General features: G+C 51.3%; 1 protein-coding gene across 2 annotated transcripts in view; it reads right to left on the reverse strand.

Moving 5' to 3' along the window:
• Plekhm2 (pleckstrin homology and RUN domain containing M2) overlaps window positions 1-13,831 on the reverse strand; it is a 51,518-nt gene that overhangs the window by 24,297 nt on the left and 13,390 nt on the right. For both annotated transcript variants that reach the window (XM_075946567.1, XM_075946568.1), the window contains exons 2-5: window positions 2,176-2,282; window positions 1,895-2,004; window positions 1,328-1,427; window positions 725-812 (exon numbers count right to left, since the gene is read on the reverse strand). In XM_075946567.1, the coding sequence (XP_075802682.1) occupies window positions 725-812; window positions 1,328-1,427; window positions 1,895-2,004; window positions 2,176-2,282 (405 nt within the window). The remainder of the gene's footprint in view (window positions 1-724; window positions 813-1,327; window positions 1,428-1,894; window positions 2,005-2,175; window positions 2,283-13,831) is intronic.

Raw genomic sequence — 13,831 nt, forward strand, 5'->3', positions numbered from 1 at the left:
CCCAATTTAAGGTTTTATAGTTAAGTGTTGATATGTGTCTGTGTCAGATAATGTGCACTTATAAGTGCAATACCCTCAGGGGCCAGAAGAGGGCATCAGATTCCCCTGGCACTGAGGTTACAGGTGGTTGTGAGCTGCCTGTCATACAAAGGTGTTGGTAACTAAACTCAGGTTCTCTACAAGAGTACTACATGCTCTTAACCACCAGGCCATCCCTCCAGTCCCTGTGTCTAATTTACAAATTAAACTATTACAGAGGAAAAACCACAGCGCATACAGAGTTTGGTACCATCTGTGACTTTAGGGATGGGGGTAGTCTTAGAAAGTGAGCTCCGTGACCATGGGAAGGTCTATCCAGTATATGGATGGGATTTGGAGTGGGGCTGAGAGCTCCTGCGGGGAAGCAGAGCCAAGGACACTTGTCAGAGTTGCAGGAATTTGTCTTGGACCTCTCAGACACTCAAGTCTTAAACATAAAGGGGACAGCCCTTCTGAGCTAAAACACTTGAGGCAAGGTGGTGTTTCCGCATTGTGCAGAGAGGCTGGAAGACGCTGAAGCAGGGCTGTGAGCAAGCCATGAGAGAGAACAGTGTTTCAGCCAAGCCCATGGACCCCAAAGGTGCCCTTTATCTGAAGAAACAGGCGTGGCCAAGTTCAGCCACACCCAACAAGCTCCAGACTAGAAAATGAAGTCCTCCCCCGACCAAGATCCCAGGTGTCTCACCAGATCCAGGTCGAACCGAATAAACTCCAGCCCAGACACCAAGGTCAGGAAAAGAGTCAGGTGATCGTGACTGCAGACCAGGGCATTCCTGCCAGACACAGAAAAAACAACCTGAGGATTTCTGAGTCTGGTCACAAGCCTGGTTCAACATCCCCAGAAAGCCTACAGTGTTGAAATTGGATGCATGACAGCCCACCCCTGGAGGGCACCCAGCTTGCTCCGCCAGGCCCTCCTCCTCCTCCAGTGTCGCCTGGTCTCTTACTGGCTGTGAAGCATACTAGCATCTCCAGAGATGGGCCTGCAGATCAGTGGCTGCTATGAACACTCTGTCCCTGGAGTGTCCCCAGCAAAAAGGGAAGGCAAACACTGGGCATTTGGTCAGCCTGAGGCTAGGGCAGACACCAGACTGTTTATAGAGCCCAGCTGGGACTCTGGGGGAAAACTCTGAGCTCTGCTGGAGGAAGCCACCAGACTGCCAGCAAGACTCCAAGGCTCTCTGGCATCACTGTCAGGCCCTTGGTGTGTGATACCAAGCTAGGCCTCTGTCTCTGTGTGACAGGCGGTGTTAGGTAGAGAGTTAGGGAGAGTGTTCCAAACACTCACCTGACATAGTACTTCTGCAGCAGGCCCAGGTTCTCCTGGAACAGCCGCAGGTAGCTCTCCAGGGAATTCTCATTGAGAGCCAGGTAGAGCCAGGCGCGGCCTACGGAGAAGGTAGGAGGAACTCAGCTGCTTTTCATCTGCCAAACAAAGGCCTGTGAAGAACTAGGCAGCCCACAGCCTGTAGGCCAGGCCCGAGCTTGTGGTCAGCCAGAGTGCAGAAGGCAAGATGGTGTTTGGTGGTCGGTGCTTTTTTGAGCTATTCAAGGACATTGCCCCGAGCCTGCGGCCTAACACACTTCCCTCATGTGCTTGGCCTGGGACTCCAAAGGAATCCAGTTTTCTTGTGGATCATGTTCCCCTTCACTTCATCAGCGACACACCCACACCCTGTCACATGCACAGGGAAAAAGTGAGGCTTTGTGGAAGGCGCTGGCATTTGACCCACCACCGTCACCGCCACCACCACTGGACACTACAAAGCAGACGGCTGCCTCAGGCTGACCTGGGCTGGACCTGAGCCACAAGTTCCCCACAGGGAGAGCACAGCTGGCCCCTGGTTCTACTCACTGCGCCCCAGGTTGGTGGACACGTGCTGTAACACCTCAATCTGCTTGATGGCCTCTCTGCGGGTGAAATGGACCACGAGCACCCAGTAGCCGGAGGAGAGGTCTTGCAATCTGTAGGGCCAGGACAGCAGCTGGGCCTAGGTAGAACCGCCTCAAGCCACCAGCCGCTTTCCTTCCATCCCCACCCCAGGACAGAGGCAGACAAGGATGGGAATGCTTCCCAGGGGGGCACCTGGGTCCCCAAACCTGGCTCCATCAGCCCCAAGAGCAGCCTGCACTCACCCGTACAGCAGGGCGTGGTCCAGGTGCTCACACAGGCGTTGTAGGACCTTGTCGTGGTTCCGGATAGCAGGGGTCTCGTCCTCACACGCTGCAAAGTAGCTCTGCAGCTAGAAGGAAGAGAAATAATGCTGCTGAGGGAAGTTCCAGGCATAGGATGCCCTGGGATGGCCAGCAGAGCTGGCTTCCAACGGGCCTGCTCAGCACTGACCTTGCCTAGGAGGTAGAGGGCAAAGGCTCTCGGGAGGGGCTCTGCATAGACAGCCGGTGCAGCCTGCACAAGTGTTGGGTGGTACCAAGCTTTGAGGCAGGGCCATAGGCTGCACTTGCTGCCTGGGCACCAAATACAATGGTGTCTATATAAGTCAAGCATACACAGGCACACACACACACACACACACACACACACACACACACACACCCTGTTGGTAAGGCCGGAAGTCATTTGACAGATTCTCAATCAGCCCCTTTTAAAACATTCATGCATTTACTGTATAGGCATGCTTGGAGCTGCCCTCTGCAAACACTGAGGTCTGGTAGACCAGATCACCTGCTCTGATGACCTTCCTGCCAGAGGCTGACATGGGCATTGAACTGGCTGAGGAACCTGGCCAGATCTAGGTGTGTGCCAGGTTCATGTCAAGCCCTATGCCAAGAAAGACACTGTTCCCCGGGCTGGAGACAGGAACAGAAAAAGAAGAGGGGGAAGCGGGGGGGGGGGGAGACAGAGAGAAGGACAGATGGACGGGGGAAGTTTGAGATCGCAGATGAGGTTCCCTGAAGAATCCCCGGCTCACCAGGGTGACTCAGGTGGCTGAGTTCTATGCAACCAGATCAGAACCCTCCATTCCTGTCGCCTTCCCAGTGGCCCAGATGGCAAAGGCAAGAAAAAGGCGCAGATCCCCGAGCCCCGGGGTGGGGTTTAAGCTCCAGGGACAACTGGATTCTCAAGTGTTCTCTGGAAGCAGTGACAGAGATGGCGGCAGCAGCCGAGATGGGTCAGCCACACCAGGGAGCATGTGCTCTTGGAGGGAGGCCAACCATTCAGCTCCCACAACAAGAATAGCCTTTTCTCTGCAACTAGAGCAAGCCCAGCCGCCTGGCTGACCAGGGACAGAGTTCAATCCCAAAGGGTCAGCTCACTTGTCATGCAGGCAGGAGCAGAGGGAGGAGAGCCTTCTGGAGCAGCCAGACGAACTACACCCACAAAGCAGCACAGCGGCCTGCTGGCAATGGCTGGAGGCGTTTGGGGCTTTTGTTTTTTATTTTTATTTATTTTTATTTTTTTTTGAGACAGGGTTTCTCTGTAGCTTTGGAGCCTATTCTGGAACTAGCTCTTGTAGACCAGGCTGGCCTCGAACTCACAGAGATCCACCTGCCTCTGCCTCCCGAGTGCTGGGATTAAAGGCGTGCGCCACCACCGCCTGGCTGGGGCTTTTGTTTTAAATGGTTCCCAATTGGTTATTTAAAATTTTGTGTTAGCTGGGCGGTGGTGGCGCACGCCTTTAATCCCAGCACTCGGGAGGCAGAGGCAGGCGGATCTCTGTGAGTTCGAGACCAGCCTGGTCTACAAGAGCTAGTTCCAGGACAGGCTCCAAAACCACAGAGAAACCCTGTCTCAAAAAACCAAAAAAAAAAAAAAAATAAAGCCGGGCGACGGTGGCGCACGCCTTTAATCCCAGCACTCGGGAGGCAGAGGCAGGCGGATCTCTGTGAGTTCGAGACCAGCCTGGTCTACGGAGCTAGTTCCAGGACAGGCTCCAAAGCCACAGAGAAACCCTGTCTCGAAAAACCAAAAAAAAAATAAAATAAAATAAAATAAAATTTTGTGTTATTTGCTGGGTGGTGGTGGCACACACCTTTAATCCCAGCACTTGTGAGGTAGAGACAAGCAGATTCCTGTGAGTTGGAGGCCAGCCTGGTCTACAGAGCAAGTTCCAGGACAGGCTCCAAAGCTCCAGAGAAACCCTGTCTTAAAAAATCAAAAAAATTGTATTATTTATTTTATGTATATGAGTGTGTTATTTATGTGTATGTCTGTGCACCACATGCATGTCTACTGCCCAACATGGCCAGAAGAGGGCATCGGATCCCCTGGAACTGAAATTACAGATGGCTCTAAGTGGCCATGTGGGTGCTGGGCATTGAACCGAGGTCCTCTGCAGGAGCAGCCAGGGCTCTTGCCCCCTTAGCCATCGCCCCAGTCCCTGAAGTCACTCTTGCACACTTCAGTGTAGCATCACACTGTCCCATCAGTGACCCTCCCTGACCTGGCCTCAAATCCATGATCCTCCTGCTTCAGCCTCCCAAGGGCTGGGATTCCGGATTCTGCTTGTCTTTAAAAAGAATATTATTATTATTATTATTGTTGTTGTTGTTGTTGTTGTTATTGTTATTGACAGTGTAGCCCCGACTGTCCTGGAACTTGCTTTGTAGACCAGGCTGGCCTCAAACTCAGAGATCCACCTGTTATATGCTTAGAGGGACTGACATTTGGGTCCGCACTCAGCAAGACACATCTTCTGGAAAGCTCTGTCTCTGACCACCCCACTCCTACCCTTTGTCTTCTGTGTTTACTCTTTTGAGCATGAAGCTGAGGGTCACCTGTGTTAGTTCTGGAAGGGTGACCCATTTTCTCACAGCCCAGCCTCTTGCCACCTTATCCATGAGTCAACGTGCCCTTTCTGGACTCTTCTGCATTGTTGGTCTATTGTCTGTTGTCAGCTCCCATATCAGCCCCCAGGGTAATTATTTCCTCTTTACTCAGCACTTGGATATGGGCAGAAGTCCTCCTGGCCCCCACCCAGCTATTCTTTTCCAAAATTGTTACTCCGGCCCCCCTTAACATTTCATCTAGTTATTGGGGGTATATATGTACATGTCACGTCACATGTGGAGGTCAGAGGACAACTTACAGGAGCTGGGTCTCTCCTCTCACCCCACAGATCCGATCTGGGGATTGAACTCAGGTCTTCAGGCTTGGCGGCAAACACCTTCTTACATGCTCAACTACTTTGCCGAACCCAAGCCTTCCTTTAACAAATCAAATATGCTGGGCAGTGGTGGTACATGCCTTTAATCCCAGTACTTGGGAGGGAAGGGAGAGGTAGGGGATCTTGGAGTTTAAGGCCAAGCCTGATCTACAAAATGAGTTCCAGGACAGCCAGGGCTAAACAGAGAAATCCTGTCTCAAAAAACTGAAAAATTTTTATGTGTATGGGTGTTTTGCCTGCATATACGTCAATTGTACAGATTTTTGTGAGCTGTTATGTGGGTGCTAGGAATTGAACTCTGGTCCTCTGGAAGAGCAGCCAATGCTCTTAACTGCTGAGCCATCTCTCTCTCCAGCAGCCCCCACTCCACTCTTGAATTTATAATAGAATTCCGCTGAACCCAGAGATTGTTTACATGGAAGAATACAGGCTCCACCCTTATACCCTCTGACAGCTGTCTTCAGGTATGTCTTGCACGTATCAAGGTGAGTCGCAAATCTACACATGACATCATGACTCAGAGAGCACTCTGCAACCACGAAACCATTAAAAAAAAAAAAAGGACATCACGGCCAGTGAGAGAGCTCAGCACAAGCCTGACGACCTGATCTCAATCCTTGGAGCCCACACGGTAGGCAGAGAGAACCGACTCTCATAAATTGTCCTCTAAACTCTAGACACATGCCACAACATGTGCACCCCAGCACACACCTGCAAAATAAAGGAAAAAGTAAACTAGAGGAGCACAAACCGCGATGGCGCGGAGGACTGAGGCGGGAAGCGAGTGTTCAGCCTGGCCCCGTGCACAGCAGCACACCCTCAGAAACTTACTCGACTTTTCCTACTCACCCCCCCCAAAATGAATTAAAGGGACTTTTAGCGATGAGCTGTCCAGTACAGTGCCTGCTAGCCTTGTGTGGTTGCAAGGCGTTAAATTAAGTCTGGGGGCTGCGATGTGGCTGCACTTACTTAGAGCGTACACAGCCTGAGCTCAGTCCCCAGAACCAGACATAACGCACATTTTAAAAAGCAAAACAGAGGCCGGGCGGTGGTGGTGCACGCCTTTAATCCCAGCACTCGGGAGGCAGAGGCAGGCAGATCTCTTTGAGTTTGAGACCAGCCTGGTCTACAGAGCTAGTTCCAGGACAGGCTCCAAAGCCACAGAGAAACCCTGTCTCGAAAAAAACCAAAAAAAAAAAAAAAAGCAAAACAGAATCGAAGCTAACTTAAAAACAACAGAATGCCCACTCTAGTAGCACCAGCCATATTTCAAGTGCTCAGCAGTCACCAGAGCAAGCAGCTCTGCCCTGGTCATCACGGCAGGGCAGGCTGTCCTGCTGCCTGCTGCTGGCTTAGGGGATCAGGTAAGAAAGAGCATCCAAGAGGCTCAGCACAGCTGGTGAGCAGCACCTGGCAAGAAAACATTAGCCGGGATGACCAATAACAATGAAGCCGGATTCTCCCTCACACCAATGGCATAGACCTGGCTAAGCACACACTTCCGCCCTCAGTAACTATTCTATTAGCAGTGGTTCCTACTCTTCAGGCGTTCTTTTTTTAAAAAAAAAAAAATAACTTGTGTGCACGTGTTTTAGTTTCATTTCTGTTGGAGTGATACGTTATGTTGACAAAAGTCAACTTAGGAAGAAAGGGTTTTCCTTCGCTCACAGTTCTAGGTCATAGACCTTCATGGTGGGGGAAACCAAGGCAGCAGAACGTGACATATCACATCCACAGTCACTGGCTGAGAGACACGGATGTGTGCGCGCTAGCTTGAGCTCAGGTCCCCCTGCTTAAGGAATGGTGCTGCTCACAGAGGGCTGGCTCTTCCCACACCAGCTAACATAATCAAGACCGTCCTCTAGATGTGCCTACAGGCCAGCCTCAATCTGGGAAATCCCTTGCTGAAACTCATTCCAGATGGTGTCTGTCACACTGACAGTTAACATGAATCATCACAGCATGTGTGTGCATAGTGTACATGTGTGAATATCTCTGTGTGTGCATATCTGTGTATGTGCGTGGTGTACATGTGTGAATATCTGTGTATACGTGGTATGTGTGTGTGTGCATATCTCTCTGTGTCCATGATGTATCTGTGTGCATGGTGCGTGTGTATGTGTGTATTTGTGGTGCATGGTGTATGTGTGTACATGATGTTTGTGTGTACGTGCATAACTGTGTGGGTGAACATCTGTGTGTGTGCATGGTATATGTGTGCATATCTCTGTGTGTGCATATCTGTGTGTGCGTACATCTATGTATGTGCATGGGAAAAAGGGCAGATATTGACAGTGAGTATCTTCTGCAATTATTTCTTAAGATTTAAAAAAAAATCTTTTTTTAAAGACTTATTTATTATGTATATAGTGTTTTGTCTGCATGTATGCTGCAAGCCAGAAGAGGGCACCAGATCTCATAGATGGTCTGGTGTCGTTGCCGGGAGTTGAACTTAGGACCTCTGGAAAAACAGCCTGTGTTATTAACCACTGAGCCATCTTTGAAACAGGGTCTTGCTATGTAGCCCTGGCTATCCTGGAACTTGTTATGTAGCCCAGGCTGGCCTTAAACTCAGAGAGCCATCTGTCACAGACTCCCAAGTGATGGAGGAAGGTCATTGGCTAATAAAGGAACTGCCTTGGCCCATTTCATTGGTTAGAAGATAGGTGGGAGGAGTAAACAGAACAAAACGCTGAGAGGAAGAGGAAGTGAGGTCAGACTCGACAGTGCCTCAGCAGACGCCATGCTCCCTGCTCGAGGGAAGATGCACACTATGAAGCTCCGACCCAGGATGGACTTAGGCTAGAATCTTCCCGGTAAGACCGGTGCTATACAGATGATAAGAAATGGGCTAGTCCAGGTGCGAGAGTTAGCCTAGAAGAGGCTAGGTAGAAATGAGCCAAGCGGTGTTTAAATGAATACAGTGTCTGTGTAATTATTTCGGGGCATAAGCTAGCGGAGCAGGCGGCTGGGGGGTTGGGGACGCAGCCCCGCCGCCGCCGCTCCTTATTACTACACCCAAGTGCAGGGAGAAAGGTCTGCATCACTTTGCCAGGCTACCTACCTATTTTTTTTTTAAGAGTTTAAGAGTTTCTGAACCAGGAGCTAAGCTAGTTGTCAGTAGGCTCCAGTTCTGCCTGACTCTGCCCCACTAGCTCTGTAACAATACTGGGAGCCACCATGTCTAGCTTTTCAGTGGGTCCTGTAATCGGCACTCAGTCCTCCTGCTTGCAAGGTAGGCGCTTTACCATCTGAGCCATCTCCTTCACTCCCTTAGGCTGCTTTAGAATTTCTGTTATCTGAAGGGGTTCGGTCCGGTGCTGGCACTAGGCCAGGCACAGATCTTGAGAAGAGCAGGAAGAAGAATGCCCATGCATCGATAACGCAAGAGCTGTGTCAACAGCTCGAGTTCATCCGCCGGGAGCTGGTCAGCAGAGCGGGCACAAAGGTGAACAAGCAGCAGAGGTGCTCTCTGAGCCAGAAGAGGCGGCTGGCAGCCACCTCCCACGGCCTTAGGTCTGGGACAGCACACAGTGGATGAGGACTCCAGAGTGATGGAGCCAGGAGACAGGACATAAGGAGCAGCCTATAAGTGCAGCTGGCATCTTTTATGCCGAATAAGTCTGGTTGCAATCGATATTTGTCGATAATGCTAATATCAGCTATAATCAGACCTGTCCGTCGCATACTGAGTGCTCCTTATGTGCAGGGTAAGAGGATGAGCCCTGACATCAGATGCGGGTTACTGCTGACTCTGCTCTCCCTGGGGAACCATGGTTACTCAGCTGCTTCAAACTCGGTTTCTAAAGGCTTCCAGGAGGCTTCAGACAACAGTAACACCTCAGGCATCAAAGGGCCAGCCAGGCAGTGGCGGCGCACTCCCTTCATCCCGGCACTCTGAAAGCAGAGGCAGCAGGATCTTGTGAGTTCAAGGCCAGTCTACAGAGTGAGTTCCTGGACAGCCAAGACAACACAGAGAAACCCTGTCTCAAAAAACACCAACAAAAATCAAAGGACCTCGTAAACACTTTACACGTGTGAGCGGCACGATGCTGACGACAGCGACTCAGAGACACCATTTAATCCTCGCGGCTGCACCGTAGCTGAGGTCACACAGCTAGCAATTGGCACAGCCAGATCTTAAACACAAGTATTTTCATCATGCTTGGGTTCAAAATCCCTGAGCTGACGTCAGAGTTCCCAGGTGTGGTGGTGCACGTTGTCATCCCAGCACTGGAGACCGAGCTAGCTTAGGCTACACAGGCAGCCCTTACCTCAAAGACCAACACAGAGCAAGCAAACAAAAGTGAAGACTCTGTTTACATTTTCTTCTAAACCAGGCGGCACCTTTAATCCCAGCACTTGGGAGGCAGAGACAGGTGATCTCTGTGAGTTTGAGGTCAGACTGGTCTACAAAGCGAGTTCCAGGACAGCCAGGACTGTTTCACAGAGAAACCCTGCCTCAAAAAAACCAAAAAAAAAAAACCAAAAAAAAGAAAGAAAATTATCTTCTAATATATTTTAAAAGAGTCCAAGAAAGAAAATCAGTGTAGGTCCCGAGAGACAGCTCTGGGGTCAAGAGCACTGACCAATCTTGCAGAGGACCTGGGCTCACTTGGGCTCACGACCATCTGTAACTGCAGTTATAGGGGACCCAGTGCCCTCTTCTGGCCTTAAGCAGCTGGCACACAGGTGGTGCACATACACACATGTGGGCAAAACATTCACACATGCAAAATAAAAATAAGTAAATCTTTGAAAGCCTGTAGAGTTGAGCCTGTTTCTTGGATGATGGTCCAGAGCTGTTGGAAGCCACGGACCTGTGACTCCCTCCTTGTGTCTCCCGAGTCTCACTTCTGGGGAGAACTCACCCTGCTGATCAGAGGGTTTCCCCTGGGCGAAGGCAGAAGGTTTCCGAGTTGGCAGAACACACCGTTCTGTGTGTGCTATCTCTGCTGCCTTGGTGTCGCGGTGACAGAATCCAGCAGCTACCACAGAGGTTAAACAGACAGAAAGCAGTCCATAGCTCTGAGCAGAAAATGATGCTGGCCCATGGCCTAAGGTCTTGAGAGAGGTGGCAAGCAGCACTCACTGGGACAGCCGGGCAGTGAGAGGAGCCGTGCCTCCTAAGGTCAGTTCAGCAGAGGCCAGAAGTGGGTGGCGCAAGTCTTCAGGAGTCATACAGTTCAGTAAACACTACTAACTACCTAGTATATATGGATATGAACATTCCTCCCATCGCAGGCCAATATGGCAGCCCGGGGCTCAAAACCAGGGCCTTGTGCATGCTAAACAACCAGAAGACACCGAATGCGTCCCTAGCCTCAGAACCCATTCTTCACAGAAGTCCATGACGTCCTGGCATCTGGAACACTTACATTCTGGTGCTAAGGATAAACAATATGAAACTATACATTCCATACAGCATCAGGGATGATAAATACTACTTTAAAGCAAAGAAGGGCATGGGCCTGTTGCTCATTCTGGACCAGGGATGATCCCTCCAAGGATGGACGATCACTGAGGATTCTAAGGGACGAGTGTTTGTGTCTCAGAACAGGAGCAAAGGTCCGGAGGCAGAAGCAACAGTGAAGTTGATATGGCTGAGTTCAGGGAACGAGGATCGGAGTCGTATGGGATGTGGCCATGAAAGGGCTTCCTGCTTCATCTCCAGTTTGATGTGAAGCTGCTAAAGGCTTGAGCAGCAGAAGCCGACTTGGTCAGATGTGTGTCACAGGCTACTGCTTGGTTGGGAGAGGGGACCAGGGCAGCCGTGGTGGTGGAGGAAGTGAGGAGGGGTCAGAGGAAGGAGGGGAAAGTGGTGTCCAGGGGTTCATCCATGGCTGAGACGCACGTATGAGGAAAGGGAGCGATGGTGAGTCTAGGCTTTCTGGTCCCAGCCACAGAATGGTCCCATTCATAGATCAGGTGGCACTCTGCCACGAGACGTGAAAGGGGAGCTTTCCAGGAGGTGGTGGGGAAATGGGCTGAGATGCACAGACCGTCCTGCTGGATGCTGAGGTCAGGGAAAGGTCCTCTGAGTGTTGCCCAGGGGGTGCCAGCCTTTGACTAGGGCGCTCCACAGGGCACTTGGAGAACTTGAGAAATACAGCGATACCCAGGCCCCTTCCTGGACCACACACTGCCTTTCTTTCAGCAACCCCAGGAAGTCCCACGCAAGGCCAGTGTGCTAGGGGAACAGCAGGCATGAGGTCCTGCGGCAGGGCCACCACTAAGTGATCCAACATGGCTGCAGCCAGCAGCTGACAGGGTGGGTGACTGTGAGCAGCGGGGCAACAGAAGTCAGACCAGAGAGCATATGCTGCAGAAGCCATGGGAAAGAATTTCCAGACAGAGGGCACCATGGGTTCCCCGGGTCACAGTGGCCAAGGACCTTGACAAACCCTGAGCTGAGAGGTAGGGGAGTGCCACTGAACATGTTTTGAGTAAACAAGGAGTTTTTAAAGGACTGCAATAATTTGGAACTCAACACCCAGCAGGTTCTTGATCTTTCTGCTTTGAGTCAAGGTCTCTTGTAGCCCAGGCTGGTCTTGAACTTGCTATGTAGCCCAGGATGACAAACTTCTGATCCTCCTGCCTCCAACTCCCAGGTGCTGAGATTACAGGCTTGGTTAGGCCTGGTTTATGCAGTGCTGGGGATGGAACCCAGGACTCCATGGGTGTCAACCCTGCTCTTGGCCAATTGAGCTGTGACCCAGCCCTGATGGCATTAGGGATATTTGCCACCAGTTTTTCCCCCAAGACAGGGTTTCTCCGTGTAGCCCTGGCTGACCTGGAACTTATTATGTAGGCCAGGCTGGCCTCGAAATCATGGAGATCCGCCTGCCTCAGTCTCCCAAGAAATAAAATTAAAGGCGTGCGCCACCACCAGAGCTATTATCACCAATTTCTAGAGGAGGTAATTGTGGCATCAGGCCCTGTGGGAAGAACTGTCTATAGGCAATGCACACTGAAGGTGCTATGGATGGCAAGAACATGTTCAAAATTACAGGAAAATAAGACAGCAGAGAGGAAGGGCAGAGAGGAAGGAGGGGCCCCGAGACAAATACCAAAAACTCCTTTGACCAGTTTTGCTAAAAGGATGGCGGGAAAAACAGGTAGAACAAGAAAGCCGGCCTCCTGTGACAGACACAGGTGGGCTGGTATGCTTGACAATGCGACTGTAAGAAAGTTCCCACCAGAGGAACTTTAAAACCATCAAGGGGCTGGAGAGATGGCTCGGTGGCTGAGGGCACCAGCTACTCTTCCAGAGGACGTGAATTCAAATCCCAGCACTCACATCAGGTGACTCACAGCTGTCTGTAACTCCAGCTCCAGGGAAGCCAATCTCCCTATGCTGGCCTCTGCAGGCACACGGCATGCACTTACAAGACAAATAAAATAAAATAATACCAAAAAAGCAAAATCAGCTGGGCCAAAGAGGGACTATTATACTATTCTGTAAAGCTGCCCATTTTAAGGCTGCCTTGTTCCCAGACCACACCCTGGACTAGCTAAGCTGATTACTCTGTCCTCCATTTGGGGGTGTGCTCAGGCACTGGGCTCAGGGAGCGCTTGCCTGGTTCATCCTCAACTCCCTTAAAGCCAGGAAGATGCACTCTTTGAGCGCCCCGGGGAGACTGGTCATCACATGACTGCAGCAGCCCCGTGACATCAGGGAACCATGGGTGGCACTCACCACCGAGCCAAGAGCTGTCTGACGCACAGCATTCTGATGGGGCGGGTGCCACTCTCTGCCCTGAGACCTCTCCTATAGACAAGTGCCGTAGGACAGCACCGATTCCAGGACAGGCGCCAAAGCTACACATAGAAACCCGGTCTCGAAAAACCAAAACCAAACCAAAACACTGAATCCCATGACAGGTCCCGTGCAACCCTTTAGGGTTGGTTAAAGGGTAGCTGTGTAAGATCATAAATGACCCAGTGCAAAGATGGGGGCAGGTGACCTCTCTTCTTGTGTCCTAGTCAGTCAGAACTGAAAGAGGCCACAAAGCTGTCTAGACACAGAGAGACCCAGGTTCCAGCTCTGCCATTGGCTGAGGCTGCCCTGGGCACAAAGTGGGTCCTACTCCTGTCTTCACAGGGCAGGATAAACCCTGCTTCAACAACATCAGCAGAGTGTGCAAGGCATGATGGATCGGGCTGTACAAAGGCTGTTTTAACCGCCCAGCTGCTAGGAGGCTCCCGAGCTGCGCATGCGCATCTCACACCTGCCAGTCACAAGGCAGCCGGGCTCCTAAACCTGCCCCATCCTTGCGCCTGCCTCATCCCTGCTCAGAGGGTACAAACCTAGAAAAATGAAAGAAACAGCCTGGCAACATGGAAGACGCATCTCTCTTCTGCTGCCGGGGTGGAGGTACCCGGGACAGCAGCCTTCCTGATGGCCTCACCAAGAACATGCATATTCTGAGGGCTTCCTGCTAAGAGAGCCCAGATTCCAGGTCTAGAAGCAAATGAAGGACGGGTGCTGCCTCACCTGTTACCCTTTACGTAATTAAGTCGATGGGGGTCACGCTTAAATGAGCTCGAATGAGCGCTGGAGCAGACAGAGCGATCCTCTGGGGTCCTCGATCTACCTGTGAAGCTTCCCTCACTCAGTGTTGTGGCCGGGTGTGCGAGCAATCGTGTGTCCCCAAAGTGACAGC

Source organism: Microtus pennsylvanicus, chromosome 13 (genome assembly GCF_037038515.1).
Source record: "Microtus pennsylvanicus isolate mMicPen1 chromosome 13, mMicPen1.hap1, whole genome shotgun sequence".
Taxonomy (NCBI): domain Eukaryota; kingdom Metazoa; phylum Chordata; class Mammalia; order Rodentia; family Cricetidae; genus Microtus; species Microtus pennsylvanicus.